This window comes from Hypanus sabinus, chromosome 15, assembly GCF_030144855.1.
Source record: "Hypanus sabinus isolate sHypSab1 chromosome 15, sHypSab1.hap1, whole genome shotgun sequence".
Lineage (NCBI taxonomy): Eukaryota > Metazoa > Chordata > Chondrichthyes > Myliobatiformes > Dasyatidae > Hypanus > Hypanus sabinus.
Genome location: NC_082720.1, coordinates 70,509,548 through 70,528,124, shown reverse-complemented (window position 1 = coordinate 70,528,124; position 18,577 = coordinate 70,509,548). Strand labels below are relative to the sequence as shown.

Sequence of the window (18,577 nt, the reverse complement as noted above, 5' to 3'; positions counted from 1 at the left end):
GCTCTGGATGTCTATATTGTATTTGTATTATCTTGCATATTGTATATGTAATTGAAATGTGCACTACATTGAATTGGAGTTTATAGCTAAGCAGGGAGGAGCATTGTGCATTTAATATTTCAGTAGTAAATTATAAATATATTGTTTGATAAAGCATTTTTGTTTGTTTAAATAATCCTTTGTGGGTTATATGTAAAAATAAGTACAAACATGTAAATTGCATACATCGTGACACTACCACATGATGTTTGCATGCCTCACTTAAAGAACAAACTACGACTTCCATCCTCGGGCTCCTATCTTTTCAATCAAATTAATTTTATGTTTTGGACTTACAAAACGTAACAATGTGGATAGAAATTCTTCCTCTGATGTCTGCCACCATGTGTTAATGAGCATACATTCTATGCAATTTGTGAAAATTTGTTTCTTTTTACGCCAATTTGTTGTCAACGGGATATTTTTATCTGCCCGAGTCGGTTCTCACACCTACACACACAAAATGATGGAGGAACTCAGTAGGTCAGATGACCAGTTGTCCTGAAGTTGTCTCAGCTGAAAACATTGACTGTTCATTCTTCCCCATTGATGCTGCCTGACCTGCTGGATTCCACAAGCACATAATGTGTGATAATCTGGATTTCCAGCATCTACAGAATATCTTGTTTAGAAAGTTCTCACAGTAGTCTTCCCCCTTTTACATGCAACTCCACCCATCGGCTTTGGTCTTCTCATATAATTTTAAAATTATGGACTATAAACACAAAAGAACAAAAGAGCTGTCATCAACAACAAACAAACGATCTGCTAGAGGAACTCAAAAGGTGCTAATGCAAGAGTCTGACCTGGAGCAACAACAATTCCTTTCGTCCCATAGATGTTCACCCTACTGAGTTCCTCCAATAGATTGTTTGCTGTCCCAGAGTCCAGCAACTGCCATCTCCTGTGTCTTCAAAAGAATTAATAAAATATCCAAACAGGAACTGGTTAGAAAGAGGGATTCTGTGTTCTGGGAAGCAAAGCATTAGCTCAGATACTTTTTAAAGGCAAGTTACATTGAATTTATTACATCATATGCACAATTGTGGTGATGGCATTTTGTGCAATGTTGTATGACATTGGAGATCATGGTCTTTGACCATGATTGGTCTTGGTCATTTTTTTCTACAGAGATTTGCCATTGTCTTCTTCTGGACAGTGTCTTTACAAGATGGGTGACCCTGGCCATTATCAATACTCTTCAGAGGTTGTCTGCCTGGTGTCAGTGGTCGCATAACCAGGATTTGTGATATCCACCAGCTGCTCATACGACCATCTACCACCTGCTCCTATGGCTTCATGTGACCCTGATTGGGGGCGGCAGGAGGGCTGAGTAGATACTACACCTTGCCCAAGTGTGATCTGTGGGTTAGCGAAAGGAAGAAGTGCCTTACACCTCCTTTGGTAGAGGCGTATCTCCACCCTGCCTCCCTTATGGTGAGGTACAGGTGCAATAAAAAACTTGCTTACAACAGCACCACAAGCACATTGGTTCAGAAAAAACACATAAATTGTACATAAATTATTGCAAGCAATTGTATATAAATCTTACAAGACAGTAAAGAGAAAAACTGAACAAAGCAAAGCATTCATGATAAATAAAAAAAAAAGAAGAGTGCATAGTAGTGCAAGAGGTGGTCTGTAGTGTTTTATTGCTGGGGTAGGATTAGGGTTGAGCAGGTCATTGCAAGAACCTAACAGTTGTAGGGCATTAGTTGTTCTTGAAACTGTGGTGTGGAACTTCAGACTTCTGTACCTCTTATTTGAGAGAGAGAGTATGACCTACATGATTAAAATCCTCAAGGATAGATGCTGCTTTCTTGATGTCCTGCCTCATGTAGGTGATTTCAATAGTGGATGGGGTTAAGGGTGAACAGTGAAAATTAGAGGGATCTTCTTTATGCAGAGGGTGGTTATAGTGTGGAACGAGCTGCTAGTAGAAGTGGTGGATGCAGATTCAATTTCAATATATGAAAGAAATTTGGATCGATATATGAATGGGAGGGATATGGAGGGTTATGGTCTGGGTGCAGATGGATGGGAGTAGGCAAATTACTACTTCAGCATCGCTAGATGGGCTGAAGGGCCTGTTTCTGAGCTGTAATGTTCTATGATTTTAACTCTGCGACTATTTGCTGACATGCTGAATCTCCTTAAGTTTTGAAGAAAGTTAAGGCGCTGGAACTTCATGATGAGAGGATAAAAAAGCGGGAGAAAGAATAAAAATATGGAATAGCTAAAATAAATTAAGTGAAATAAGAAAAGACCTCAGGAGTTTAAGCATCAGCACAGGCTGGTTGAGAGACATGTCTGTTTTCCTGAGCTAAATTCCATCCCATTTTTCAGGAACTAATCCAGATCACAGTCAGAAGGTATCAAGTTGTCTGTCCAAATGTTCTCAATATTGCTGCCAACTTCATCTGACTGTTCCTACAACTTTTTCAAATGTCGTTTTCAAAGTTTATTGATCTACTTTTCTTATTAAAATATATAATTATATCTATGAAAATTATATTCTGCTCCTATTAATGATTTTGTTCACTACCTGATGTTCAGTCAGCCTTCTGGCTTTTATATTTTGTAAATACCTATGTAATTACTGAATCGCCGATCAAGGGAAATATTGTTAGCTCTAACTAAAAATTCTGAATAGAAATGCTGGCATAATATTGTTCTGAGATGGTTAAGTCTCAATTTACTCTAGCCCATCATGTGTCCCAGATGCTCTGTGGTATATAAGATAAAGTTTTGCATTTTTCATAACATTTCTTCACACCGAGCATCACACAGATCTAGTATAAATCAGCTTCCATCATCTTTACTAAGCTCACATTCTGCTACATAAAAGTAATTTTCATAGTATTCCTGAAACACACATCCTCCAAGAATAAAATTCAATGTTTCAGAGTATTTACTTACCTTTAGATCTTTTGATCTGCTAAAGCGCAACACATCACATTTGGCCGGTTAAATTACATCTGCCAATTCTCTGCCTATGCCTGAGTCTGGGCCATATCCTGCTTCATCCTTTGTCAATCATCCACACTATCCACAATACCAAAATTCTTTCTGTTATCTGCAAACTTACTATCCTGTCCATCTACATCCAGATCATTTATATACAGCTCCCAATACAGATCCCTGCAGAATGCATCTGGCATGGACCTTCAGCCAGAATAAGTCCTAGCAAGCATTAATCTCTGTCTTCTATGGGCAATCCAATCCAAACAGCCAAGTCAAATGTGGATCCTATACATGTCAATCTTCTGGATGAGCATATCTTGAGGGACCTTATCAAAACACATCCACATAAACAATATACAGAACTCTACCTCTATCAATCACTTTCATCACCTCCTTGAAAACTCAATCAACTTGGTCAGTCAAAGCATTATGTTCCTTCTTAGTAATAATGATATTTAGCTCTGAATAAAGTAGGAAAAAATAAGCTGAAGGGAAAGTGAAGTCATGATGATAAAATCAATGATGGAATAGTGGAAAGTGACTGTCTCCTTTCGTCTGGCTTTCACTGCCATTGACGATCACATTGTTCTGAGCCCACTTTTTCTCTTTCTCTACTGTAGGACTACCGGTTAAATATTTTCCTGCGGCAGCAATGGAACGACCCACGGCTGGCTTACAGTGAGTTTCCTGATGACTCACTGGATCTGGATCCATCCATGTTGGATTCTATTTGGAAACCAGATTTGTTCTTTGCTAATGAAAAAGGAGCTCATTTTCACGAAATTACGACAGACAACAAATTGCTGCGAATTTTTAAAAATGGTAATGTCCTCTACAGTATCAGGTAAGCGGCAGTCATGTAGAACTGGGTGAGGGCAAACGTGCAGTCTGTTAAGGAACTGGCAACCATGAAGTATTCGCTATAGGTTAACTGAAAATGGTGGGGTATTTAGTCAAAGTGGCCTCTCCGCGTCCAAAAAATGATACAAATGCTTGTTTTAAACATTTTTCTTTTGATTACAAGACCCTATTGTACATTAATAATACAAAAACAGTGAAAGTCAGACCATGCCACTCTGGAATTTGGGCTAATTTTATTTTGTGACTGCATGTGTTGGATCATGACTATATGGTGTGTACTCCGTGGTCCCAGAGGGAAAATGTTTGATTTAGATGTATACATGCTTATGGTTGAATGACAATAAACTTGAACTTGACCTTGAATAAAGCAGAACACAGCATAGGCAAAGAGCGAGCAACTAACACAGAGCAGACCACGTACTACGTTATGAAATAAAAGTAGAGGTTGCCGGAAATGCTCAGCTGGCCGGGCAGCCTCTGTAGCGAAAAAGACAGAGTTGTTTCTGTTCACTGACCCTTCATGTCAAAGTTTGGAGTTCACTTCCAGTGTCGTCTGCAAGAAGCTTGTAAGTCCTTCCTATGGATGCATTGGTTTCCTCCAGGTGCTTCAGTTCCCTCCAACAGTGCAAAGGTGTACCAGTTAGCTGGTCAATTGGTCATTGTAAATTGTCCTGTGATTAGGCTAGGGTTGCTGGGCAGTGTGGTTCATTGGGCTGGAAGGTCTTGCTCTGCACTATATCTCTAAATATAATATAATAAAATAAATACATTTACTTTTCAATGAATCAGAACAGGAGCTTGTAGAGTATGGAGAGAATTTGACAGCTATACAGCAATCAATTATATATCCAACAATTATTGTGTTTAGCTCTGATATCACATTAGCCTAGGGCCATATATATAACATTAATTTAGAAGGAAGTATTTGAAGACCAGGAATAAAGGACTTGTGTTTTAAGTGTTACATCAATCTTTACTGATGTACATTTGCCTTATGTTTGACTGCAATCACTAACCACCACAGAAATTGTTAGTATTATTTGGCTTTGAGAGCATTGTATTGTAAAGACTGGTCTTTGAAGAGAAGCAGCCACTAGTTTTCAGATGCAACTTACACAGGATGCTGCAATTTCACTTTGCCCATTGACCAACGGCTTGAATATTCTATTTATATTAGCAGTACTTCAACTATGTTTTTGCATTCCTGTTAGCTGTACACGCAGTGGCTACTTTATTAGGTGTGTTGGCGCGTGGCCAGGTGGCTAAGGCGTAGGTCTAGTGATCTGAAGGTCGCTAGTTCAAACCTCAGCGTGTTATGTCCTTGAGCAAGGCACTTAACCACACATTCCTCTGCGACAACACCAGTGCCAAGCTGTATCAGCCCTTGCCCTTCCCTTGGACAACATCGGTGCATGGAGAGGGGAGACTTGCAGCATGGGAAACTGCCGGTCTCCATAAAAAAAAACCTTGCCTGGGCCTCAGTCAACATCGAAGTCGATGACTGCCGAAGAAGAAGACTTCATTAGGTACAGGAGTGGGACCAGAGAACTCTTCTGTTGCTGTAGCTCAGCCACAACACAAAACAACAGCCTGCGCATCAAAGTTGCTCTTCTGCGCACCACTGTTGTAACACATGGTCATTAAAGTTACAGCTGCTTTCCAGTCTAGCCATTCTCCTCTGACCTCTCCCTTTAACAAGGGTTTTCACTCACAAGACCGCTATTCACTTGAATTTTTTCTCACACAATCTCTGTAAACTCCAAAGACTGTTGTGTGAAAATGCCATGAGATCAGCCATTTCTGAGATAGTCAAACCACCCCATGTGGCACCAACAGACATTCCATGGTCAAAGTCACTTAGATCACATTTCTTTGCCTTCTGATGTTTGGTCTGAACAACAACTGAACCTCTTGACCATGTCTGTATGCTTTTATGCATTGAGTTGCTGCCACACGATTGGCTGATAAGCTAAATGAGCAGGTGTACAGGGTACCTCATAAAGCTGCCACTAGGTGTACAGAGCTCTGTTTAGGTCCTACTAGTGCAGAACACGCAAACGTGCAGATCCTTCCCTCACTCTAAAATCATTTGTGTTTAATTTTCAAAATACTGCCTGAGCCAACAGACCAACTGGTGACGTCAGCAGCGAGCGCAGGGTTTAAAAAGAGGCCCACTTTTAGGAGCGGGCAGCGGAATGCTGGGCTTTGGCTCAGTGGGCTTCAGCGCAAGGGGACTTCAGTGAGAGGAAATCAGTGAGCCTGAGTACCTGCTTGCTGAGGTAAAAAAGGTAAGGTCAGTAGGTACTTTTTTCATTTATTCTGACTAATCTGGGAACAGGTGATGGCAGAGACAGTTAGAGCAGTGGTGTGCTCCGTATGCAGTATGTGGGAGGTCAGGGTCAACACAACTGTCCCTGATGACCACACGTGCAAAAGGTGCATCCAGCTGCAGCTCCTATCAGACCGAGACAGGGAATTGGAGCAGGAGCTGGATGAACTACGGATCATTCAGGAGGCAGAGGTAGAGATAGATAATAGTTATCGGGAGGTAGTCACACCAAAAAGATAGGAGGTAGGCAAATGGGTGACAGTCAAGAGAGACAGGGGGAGCAGACAGAGAGAGCAGAGCACCCCTGCGGCTGTTCCCATCAACAATAAGTATACCGTTTTGGATACTGTGGATGGGGATGACCTACCAGGAACAAGTTGCAGTGGTCCTGTCTCTGGCACTGAGGTTGGACCCTTGACTAAGAAGGGGAGGAGGAAAGAGAAGAGAGTGGTAGTGATAGGGGATTCTATAGTCAGGGGGGGCGGATGGGAAATTTTGTGGGGAAGATCGGGAGTCTCGGATGCTATGTTGCCTCCAAGGTGCTGGAGTCCGGGACATCTCAGATCAGGTGCAAGTTATTCTCGAGAGAGAGGGCAAGAACCCAGATGTTGTGCTCCATGCAGGGACCAACGACGTGGGTAGGATGAGTGAGGGGGCCCTGCGTAGTGATTTCAGGGAGTTAGGTGCGAAGCTGATGGGCAGGACCTCCAAGGTAACAATCACAGGATTGCTACCTGTGCCACGTGCGAGTGAGGCAAGGAACAGAAGGATTATACAGATTAATATGTGGCTGAGAGGTTGGTGCAGGAGGGAGGGCTTTTGGTTTGTAAATAATTGGGCTTTGTTCCAGGGAAGGTGGGATCTGTTCCGACGGGACGGTTTACACCTGAACTGGAGCGGTACTAACATTCTTGCAGGAAAATTTGCTAGTGCTTCTCGGGGGGGTTTAGACTAAATTTGCAGGGGGCAGGGATCCAGAATGCGAGAGAGGATAGTGAGATGAAGAATAAAGGACAGGTGGGGACTACATGGTTCCGGAATATTAAGTGTGTAGTAGAGAAAGGTGAGGCGGAACAAGTGATAAGGAGGACACATGTACAGAGGGATGGTCTGATGGAACATGGAGTTAAATGTGCAGAAAGAATAAGTAAATTTAGGAAGGACAACAAAATTCAAGGGGCGTATCGCCCGATGGGAGTTCGGGGAGCTGGGTTAAGCACAATAGGCAGCGATTTAAACAGAGAGAGGAGAAATGGGCTAAAAATTCTGTATCTGAATGCACGAAGAGTCAGAAATAAGGCGGATGAGTTTGAAGCTCAGGTGCAAATGGGTAACTATGATATTGTTGGGATAATGGAGACATGGCTGCAGGGAGATCAGACCTGGGAAATGAATGTACAAGGGTATACGTGCTATCGTAGGGTCAGAAATGTGGGCAGAGGGGGTGGGGTGGCCCTGTTGGTGAGGAATGAGATTCAGTCCTTTGCAAGGGGGGTACATAGGATCAGGAGAAGTAGAGTCTGGATAGAACTGAGGAACAGTAAGGGCAAAAAGACCCTAATGGGTGTTGTCTACAGGCCACCAAACAGTAGCATGGATATTGGGTGCAAGTTGAATAGGGAGTTAACATTGGCATGTGGCAAAGGTAATGTCGCAGTAGTTATGGGGGATTTCAACATGCAGGTGAACTGGGAGAATCAGGTTGATGCTGGACCCCTGGATAGGGAGTTTGTAGAGTGCCTACGGGATGCATTTTTGGAACAGCTTGTAAGAGAGCCGACCAGGGACAAGGCTATTCTGGATTTAGTGTTGTGTAATGAACAGGATTTGATAAATGATCTTGAAGTAAAGGAGCCATTAGGAGGTAGTGACCATAATATGATAAGTTTTTATCTGCAATTTGAGAAGGATAAGGGCAGATCGGAGGTGTCAGTGTTGCAGTTGAACAGGGGAGACTAAGGAGCCATGAGGGAGGAGCTGGCCAAAGTTAACTGGACTGATATCCTAGCAGAAAAGACAGTGGAACAGCAATGGCAGGTAATCTTGGGAATAATGCAAAAGGTGCAAAATCAGTTCATCCCCTGGAGAAGGAAGGATTCAAAGGGGGGGAAAGTGGCCACAGTGGTTGACAAAGAAAGTCAGAGATTGCATAGCATTAAAAAAAAGGAGGTATGACAAAGCTAAGGTGAGTGGGAAGAAAGATGATTGGGAAATTTTTAAGTAACAACAGAACTTAACTAAAGAGGCAATACGGGGAGAAAAAATGAGGTACGAACGCGAGCTAGCCAGGAATATAAAGGAGGATAGCAAAAGCTTTTTTTAGGTATGTGAAGAGAAAGAAGATAGTTAAGAACAATGTTGGGCCCTTGAAGAATGAATTGGGTGAAATTGTTATGGGAAACAGAGAAATGGCAGAAGAATTTAATAAGTACTTTAGATCTGTCTTCACTAGGGAAGACACAAGCAATCTCCCAGATGTATGGATGGGCCAAGGACATAGGGTAACAGAGGAAATGAAACTGATTGACATTAGGAAGGAAACGGTGATGAGTAGACTGATGAGACTGAAGGCTGACAAATCCTCAGGTCCAGATGGTCTGCATCCTGGGGTACTAAAGGAGGTGGCTCTGGAAATTGCGGATGCATTGGTAATCATTTTCCAATGTTCCTTAGATTCAGGATCAGTTCCTGAGGATTGGAGAATGGCTAATGTTATCCCACATTTTAGGAAAGGAGGGAGGGGGAAAACAATCGTCCTGTCAGCCTAACATCAGTAGTGGGGAAGATGCTAGAGTCCATTATTAAAGATGAAATAGTGGCATATCTAGATAGCAGTGATAGGATTGGGCCGAGCCAGCATGGATTTACCAAGGGCAAATCATGTTTAACTAATCTGTTGGAGTTTTTCGAGGATGTAACCAGGAAGTTAGACAAGGGAGATCCAGTGGATGTAGTGTATCTTGATTTTCAGAAGGCATTTGATAAGGTCCCACGTAGCAGATTGGTGGGTAAAATCAGAGCTCATGGCATTGGGGGGAAGATATTGACATGGATAGAAAACTGGTCGGCAGATAGAAAGCAAAGGGTAACGGTGAATGGGTGTTTCTCGGAATGGCAGATGGGGACTAGTGGGGTGCCACAGGGCTCGGTATTGGGACCACAGCTGTTTACGGTTTACATCAATGATTTAGATGAAGGCATTGAGAACAACATCAGCAAGTTTGCTGATGATACCAAACTGGGTGGCAGTGTGACATGTGATGAGGATGTTAGGAGAATTCAGGGTGACTTGGATAGGCTGGGTGAGTGGGCAGATACTTGGCAGATGACGTTTAATGTGAATAAGTGTGAGGTTATCCACTTTGGGAGTAAGAACAGGAAGGCAAATTATTATCTGAACGGTGTCGGGTTAGGTAAGGGAGAAATACAAAGAGATCTAGGAGTCCTTGTTCATCAGTCACTGAAGGTGAATAGCAAGTGCAGCAGGCAGTGAAGAAGGCTAATGGAATGTTGGCCTTTATTACAAAGGGAATTGAGTACAAGAGCAATGAAATCCTCTTTCATTTGTACAGGGCCCTGGTGAGACCACACCTGGAGTATTGTGTACAGTTTTGGTCTCCAGTGTTAAGGAAGGACATCCTGGCTGTAGAGGAAGTGCAGCGTAGATTCACAAGGTTAATTCCTGGGATGTCTGGACTGTCTTACGCAGAGAGGTTAGAAAGACTGGGCTTGTACACGCTGGAATTAAGGAGATTGAGAGGGGATCTGATTGCAACATATAAGATTATTAAGGGATTGGACAAGATAGAGGCAGGAAATATGTTCCAGATGCTGGGAGAGTCCAGTACCAGAGGGCATGGTTTGAGAATAAGGAGTAGGTCATTTAGGACAGAGTTAAGGAAAAACTTCTTCTCCCAGAGAGTTGTGGGTGTCTGGAATGCACTGCCTCGGAAGGCAGTGGAGGCCAATTTTCTGGATGCTTTCAAGAAGGAGCTAGATAGGTATCTTATGGATAGGGGAATCAAGGGATATAGGGACAAGGCAGGAACCGGGTATTGATAGTAGATGATCAGCCATGATCTCAGAATGGCAGTGCAGGCTGGAAGGGCCGAATGGTCTACTTCTGCACCTATTGTCTATTGTCTAAAATGTGTTATGTGGTATCCCATGTAGATTTTTAAAGACCAAGATGAAAATTCAATGGGGGAAAGTCATGAAGTGTAAATAAATAAAGATTTTATGCCTGTAAACATTGAGAAAACAAACTGTTAAAATGCTTTACATCTCAGAAAATAGATGCTGAGCTCCAGCAGAGTTGCAGATGTTTACCTCATTGGAAGCGATGTAAAAGAGAATTAGCTCAGTATGTCAGGATGGAGATGTATTGTGTTGAATTCTGCTCAAGTGGATCTGCCATCTGGGCTCACCCTTTGCACGCCCCACACACATTATTAAATTTTAAAATAAATTACTTGCAGAACACAGTCTCTAACTCTATTGAATGAAGAGATGATCAGTGACATTTAACTATAACTAATATGTACACTCAATGGCCACTTTGTTAGTTATCTCCTGTACCTAATAAAGTGGCCACAGATAGTGTGCTTGTGGTGATCCACTTCAGGTTTCAACATACTGCACAACCTTCTGCACACCACTATTATAAGATGTGGTTATTTCAGTTACTGTCTGCCATTGTCCTCTGACCTCTCTCACTATGAGGCTGTTTTAACCACAGAACCGAGGCTCACTGAATTTTGCATTCTCTGAAAACCGTAGAGACTGTTGTAATTGAAAATGTCAAGAGATCAGCAGTTTCTGAGATACTCAAACCACCCCCCCCCCCCCAGCACAAACAATTATTCACTCAGATCACACTTCTTCCCCATTCTGACAGTTGGTTTGAAGAACCTCTTGACCATGTCTGCATGTTTTTATGCATTGTGTTGCTGCCACATGATTGGCTGATTATGTATTTGTATTAATAAGCAGGAGTACAGGTGTTCCTAAGAAAGTGGCCATTAGTGTAACTATTAACTGAAGTTAAAGCAATGCATTCCCAGAGAAGTTGGATAGATGAAGTGGAAACCAGTGCAAGTTATTCAGTGAGATTGTGATTGATTTTATTGAATTGAATTTCTGCTTATTCTTCTTTTCTGTTCTCAATGTAACATGTCCCATTCAGAAGATTAAGTTTGCACTGATGTGTCTAGTAGGTTGTAACACCCCTCAGCTGATTGTAGACTAGAGGCGTGTCAATTTACATTAATTATTCCTCCCAGTACAGGGCCCATATGCTATGTGCTAAGAAAAAAATGATATGTTTCAAATTACCTGGTGGTTCCTTTGGAAAATTTATTTGTTCCATAATCACCTCACTTGATTAGTTCTGGATTACTTTGCTGCAGGTGGTAGGGCATAACTCTTAGGTGCACATTCCTTTTTGTTAGAAGGAAACTTTTCTAACAGTCCTGCTGCATTTATATTGTTGTGTATTTAATATTTCAGTAATATTTGAGTAATACTGTAAATACCTTGTTTGATTAACCATTGTTGTTTGTTTACATAATACGTTACGGGTTATATATAAGTAGAACATAAATGACCTACGTCATTACGCCACCACGAAAATTAAGCAGGCATGTTTTCCCGGCTCCCGTATTTTTATTTCAGTTAGTTTCTGGAACTACAAAAGATAACAGTGGTGACAAGGTAGTTTTTAAATGAGCCTGAAAGGACTGCCTACCTGTTGAAGCACAGTATGCTTTTTCTTCAAAAGGAAAGAGAGATATTTGAGTTTAAAAAAAAGGGCAGAAAACAGACTAGTACTCATAAACAGTGAGTACCAGGTGATGCGATAATAAATACATTTTAAAAAGGCGCAAATGGCTGGCTATGTTGGAAAGATGGACACAAAGTACACTGCAGATGCTGGGGTGAAAGCAACATGTACAACTTGCTGGAGGAACTCAGCAGGTCGGGCAGCATCTGTGGAAACGAACAGTCAACGTTTCGGGCCTTCATCAGGACTGAAAAGGGAAGGGGCAGGGGCTCTATAAATTAGATAGGGCGAGGGTGGGAAGGAGAAGGCTGATAAGTGCCAGGTGAAAAACCAGTAAGGGGAAAGATCAAGGGGTGGGGAGGGGAAGCAGGGAGGGGATAGGGAGGAAAGGTGAACAAGGAATGTAGGGGGAAAACATTATGGGTAGTAGAAGGAGGCAGAACCTTGAGGGAGGTGATAGGCAGCTGGAGGAGGAGGCAGAGTGAAACTGGGATGGGGGAAGGGAGAGGGAGGGAATTACTGGAAGTTGAAGAATTCAATGTTCAGGCCAAGGGGCTGGAGACTACCCAGATGGTATAACCATATAACCATATAACAATCACAGCACGGAAACAGGCCATCTTGGCCCTCCTAGTCCGTGCCGAACTCTTAATCTCACCTAGCCCCACCTACCCGCAATCAGCCCATAACCCTCCACTCCTTTCCTGTCCATATACCTATCCAATTTTACCTTAAATGACACAACTGAACTGGCCTCTACTACTTCTACAGGAAGCTCATTCCACACAGCTATCACTCTTTGAGTAAAGAAATGCCCCCTCGTGTTTCCCTTAAACTTCTGCCCCCTAACTCTCAAATCATGTCCTCTCGTTTGAATCTCCCCTACTCTCAATGGAAACAGCCTATTCACGTCAACTCTATCTATCCCTCTCAAAATTTTAAATACCTCGATCAAATCCCCCCTCAACCTTCTATGCTCCAATGAATAGAGACCTAACTTGTTCAACCTTTCTCTGTAACTTAAGTGCTGAAACCCAGTAACATCCTAGTAAATCGTCTCTGCACTCTCTCTAATTTATTGATATCTTTTCTATAATTCGGTGACCAGAACTATACACAATATTCCAAATTTGGCCTTACCAATGCCTTGTACAATTTTAACATTACACCCCAACTTCTGTACTCAATGCTCTGATTTATAAATGCCAGCATTCCAAAAGCCTTCTTCACCACCCTATCTACATGAGACTCCACCTTCAGGGAACTATGTACTGTTATTCCTAGATCGCTCTGTTCCACTGCATTCCTCAATGCCCTACCATTTACCCTGTATGTTCTATTTGGATTATTCCTGCCAAAATGTAGAACCTCTCACTTCTCAGCATTAAACTCCATCTGCCAATGTTCAGCCCATTCTTCTAACCGGTATAAATCTCCCTGCAAGCTTTGAAAACCCACCTCATTATCCACAACACCTCCTACCTTAGTATCATCGGCATACTTACTAATCCAATTTACCACCCCATCATCCAGATCATTTATGTATATTACAAACAACATTGGGCCCAAAACAGATCCCTGAGGCACCCCGCTAGTCACTGGCCTCCATCCCGATAAACAATTATCCACCACTACTCTCTGGCATCTCCCATTTAGCCACTGTTGAATCAATTTTATTACTCCAGCATTAATACCTAACAACTGAACTTTCTTAACTAACCTTCCATGTGGAACTTTGTCAAAGGCCTTGCTGAAGTCCATATAGACTACATCCACTGCCTTACCCTCGTCAACATTCCTCGTAACTTCTTTAAAAAATTCAATAAAGTTTGTCAAACATGACCTTCCACGCACAAATCCATACTGGCTACTCCTAATTAGATCATGTCTATCCAGATAATGATAAATACTATCTCTAAGAATACTTTCCATTAATTTACCCACCACTGATGTCAAACTGACAGGTCTATAATTGCTAGGCTTACTTCTAGAACCCTTTTTAAACCATGGAATCACATGAGCAATAGGCCAATCCTCCGGCATAATCCCCGTTTCTAATGACATCTGAAAGATCTCCGCCAGAGCTCCTGCTATTTCTACACAAACTTCCTTCAAGGTCCTGGGGAATGTCCTGTCAGGACCCGGAGATTTATCCACTTTTAAATTTCTTAAAAGCGCCAGTACTTCCACCTCTTTAATTGTCATAGGTTCCATAACTTACTTACTTGTTTCCCACACCTTACACAATTCAATATCCTCCTCCTTAGTGAAGGTATTTGAGGTGTTGCTGCTCCAACCTGAGTTTGGCCTCATCATGGCAGTAGAGGAGGCCATGTATGGCCATATCCAAATGAGAATGTGAAGCAGAGTTGAAATGGATGGCAACCGGGAGATCTTGTCTGTTGTGGCGGATGGAGCGGAGGTGGTCGATGAAGCGGTCCCCCAATCTGCATCAGGTCTCCTTCTTTAGGGTCCCTATAGGTTCCTTATCTGGCAAAGATGAGTACCAGCATGTGAGATCGCGTGATCTTGTCTGGTTAAATCAAAAACCTCTACAAAAGAGGTCAGCTTATACAAAGATAACATGAAAAGTTACTTTTTTAACCTTGAAAATAGAGGTCGTCTTATACTCTGGGTAGGCTTATGCACCGTAATTTATGGTAAATGGACTGCAGAGGGAAGAGAAAAAGACAAAAAGTCAAATTGCAATTTCAAACAGAGTACTAATCTGCATGCTGTTGATGAAAAATCTAAGTGACACAGGATTGGGTAGCAATGAAATTTGCAATCTGATGTTACGTATTCAGGCAACAATGAATATATGAGTTAGGCAAGGGTTTATATAACAAACAACACGTTTATTAAACACTGAAAACAAATCCCCCAAAAGTAAACAAACACTAACGTAACCGGAAACAGCTGCTGTGTGGCAGCTCAAACAGTTTTTAAAGCGATGCAGCTCAAACAGTTCTTAAAGCGATGTTGCAAAAACAGTTCTTTAAAGTAGTATTGCCAAAAGTTCAAAAATGCTCACAGTCCATTTAAGGGAAAGACTTTTTAAGACGATTTAAATTCTCTTTCACGTCGTTTTGCTTCGATCCCCAACTTCAAACTTTTCCCACGAAGAATTTACGAAATGAAACGGCTTAAGGGCACTGACCTTTCCTTTATCACACTGTCCTCAATCTTCTGCTATCCCGCAGAGATTAACACGAGAACAGTCAACGAATTCCTTTCGAATAAGGATTAAATAAGGTCGAACCAGTTTCACCGTCGAAATAGATTCTCCTCGATCTTTAACTCCCGAACTCTGATCTTCACTCTCCACTGATTTCTCATCTAGCAGTATTATAAAGAAACTGCTGGCAATGACCTTTTAAACTTTAGGCATTAGATTAAAAACTTCATCTTTCAACTAAACTGCGTCATCACATTAAATCACGCAGTGGCATGAAGTCAACATGGCAAATCCAGTCATGAACTGCCCCTCTTCACAGGGTGGGGTCTTCCTTTTATAACCTGTCACATGATCTCTACTGGCGGGAAAATGATGTCACTCCACCATCACAAGACCATTACCTCAAGTCCAGTATAGCTTCAACCCCAGTCACGTGACAAGGGTACCACTGTCATGTCACGTGTATGTAACACTGAAAACAAACAAGGGACAAACAATATGTATAAACAAGCTGGATGAACTCATCCGTTGAAATGAGCAGTCAACGTTTCTGGCTGAGATCCTTCGTCAGGGACAAACAATATTGCTTACACCAGAAATCAATGACAAATTAATTAAAACGGAATCTAACACTGGCTCAGCTGTTTCATTCATTACACAAAATGAGTTTGAACAACAACATTTTAAAGATACTAGATGTACAAAAAAGCTGGATGAACTCAGCAGGTCGGGCAGCATCCTTTGAAAGGACCAGTCAACATTTTGGATCGAGACCCTTCGTCAGGACTAAAGATACTAAACTGAAGCCTTCAGATATCCAGCTAAGAACTTGTACTGGAGAAAAGATAACTCCTCTGGGAATAACATTTGCAACAGTGAAATACTGTACAGGAACCAACAAGCTGCATTGGGCTTGTATGCGGTAAAAACAGGATGGCCGGTATTGTGGAGTCATGATTGGCTGAGACAATTACAACTTGACTGGAGATCCATCCACCTTTTCAATGCCACATCTCCTGCAATAGAGTCAACTAAAAGCAAATTAAGAAAGGTACAGGATGATGCCACAACAGTGTTCGAGAATGGCACTGGAAAACTCAAACACATCAAGGGTAAAGTAGTGTTGAATGAAAATGCCACACCCAAATTTTACAAAGTCCTTACACCACCCGTGATCAAGTAGCCAGTGAGCTAGGTTGCATGGTGGCTGAAGGATTTCTTTGCAAGTTTGAGTGGAGTCCATTGACAATGCCAGTGGTCCCAGTAGCCAAGAAGAGTTTGTCTGTCAGTATCTGTGCTGATTTTAAGGTCACCATTAACCCAGTACTGAAAGTAGATTAATACCCTCTGGCCAGGATAGAGGATACCTTTGCAAACTTTTCTGGAAGAAAGCTCTTCAGCAAAGTGAACTTAGCTGAGGACTATCTACAGATGGAGTTGAAAGAAGAGTCCAAAGTGTTTCTCACCATAAACACTCACAAAGTGCTTTATTGCTGTGATCGACTTATTTTTGGAATAGCATCTGCACCTGCACTCCGGCAGAAAGCTATGGTCCAGCTGCTGCAAGACTGCCCAGACACTCAGTGTTACCAGTGAGGATGAAGAGAAACATTTACAAATTCTCAAGACAGTGTTAAAAAGATTAGAAGGTGTTCAGAGCATGAATCAGAATCAGGTTTATTATCTTCGGCATGTGTCTTGAAATTTGTTAACTTAGCAGCAGCAGTTCAATGCAATACATAATATGGAAGGAAGAAATAAATAAACCAATCAATCAATCAATCAATCAATCAATCACTCAATTACAGTGTATGTTTATTGGAGATTAAAAACTGTGCAAAAACAGAAATAATATATATTGAAAAAGAAAGAGAGTGTTCATGGGTTCAATGTCCATTTAGGAATCGGATGGCAGAGGGGAAGAAGCTGTTCCTGAATCACTGAGTGTGTGCCTTCAGACTTCTGTACCTCCTACCTGATGGTTACAATGATAAAAGGGCATGTCCTGGGTGCTGGGGTCCTCAATAATGAACGCTGCCTCTCTGAGACACCGCTTCCTGAAGATGTCCTGTGTACTTTGTAAGCTGGTACCCAAGAATAATTTACAATCCTCTGCAGTTTCTTTCGGTCCTGTGCAGTGGCACTAACCCCATACCAGACAGTGATGCAGCCTGTCAGACTGCTGTCCATGGTACATCTAGAGAAGTTTTTGAATGTTTTTGTTGACATACCAAATCTCTTCAAACTCCTCATGAAGTATAGTCACTGCCTTGCCTTTGTTATTGCTGCATCAATTTGTTGGACCAGGTTAGATTCTCAGAGATCTTGACACCCAGGAGCTTGAAACTGCTCACTTTCTCCACTTCTGATCCCTCTACAAGGATTGGTATGTGTTCCTTCATCTTGCCCTTCCTGAAGTCCACAATCAGCTCTTTTGTCTTTATGACATTGAGTGCAAGGTTGTTGCTGCAGCACCATGCCACTATTTTGCTCCTCTACGCCCTCTCATCTCCATCTGAGTTTCTACCCACATGACGCAACAAGTGTGAATTCTTTAAACCGAGCATCAATTAATGGGGTCATCCCATTGACACACAAGAGTTACACAAGTGTGCTGAGAAGATTCAAGCAGAGGTGGATGCCATAAACCCAAAGGAAGTGTCATAGTTGTAGTCCTTCTCAGGATTTGTCAATTACTCTAACAGGTTGCTGCAGATCAGGAAGAAATAGCAATTAACAAAGTAGTGTGAGGCAAAGGAAATGGTGACATCAAACACTATACTCATACATTATGATCCATACATTCCAGTGAAGCTTGCCTTTGTTATCTCACCTTATCATATAGGTGCAGTCATGTCACATGTTACAGGTGATGAAAGTGAACGCCCATTTGCATCACATTTGCTTGCCAAAATTACACACAGATTGACAGAGAGGCTTTGAGTCTAGGTTAGGGTGAAAAAGATTTCAACCAGTACTTGTATGGGAGAGAGTTTACTCTCTTTTCTTATCATCAACACCTGGCGTCCATTTTTAATCCACAGAACTGTGTTCCACTAATGGCAGCAACACAAATGCAGAGATAGGCTCTGCTTATTGGAGGACACAATTACAAGATGAAATTCAAGATGATGACTAATCATGGAAAGGCTGATGGATTGTCCTGTTTACCCTTGGAAAAGGAAATACGTGAAAAATTTACAAAAGAGGACATTCCTCTTGATGTATTATCCCTAATGCAAATTGAAAGTCTCCCTATTACAGCAGAGACGATCCAAAGGGAAACCAGAAAAGACCCCTCACTGTCTGAGGTCCACATGGCCACCCAAAATGGCTGGAATATACAGAAGAAATTCTAGTTCCCCCATTTTTTCCAGCACCGGGATGAACTTGTCCTTCACAGAGGTTGTCTTATGTAGGGATT

At 41.9% G+C, this 18,577-nt stretch overlaps 1 protein-coding gene across 1 annotated transcript in view; it reads left to right on the top strand.

Moving 5' to 3' along the window:
- Positions 1-18,577, top strand: part of glra1 (glycine receptor, alpha 1) — a 136,161-nt gene that overhangs the window by 82,348 nt on the left and 35,236 nt on the right. Inside the window, exon 4 of the mRNA XM_059990510.1 lies at positions 3,624-3,847. Within this exon, the coding sequence (XP_059846493.1) occupies positions 3,624-3,847 (224 nt within the window). The remainder of the gene's footprint in view (positions 1-3,623; positions 3,848-18,577) is intronic.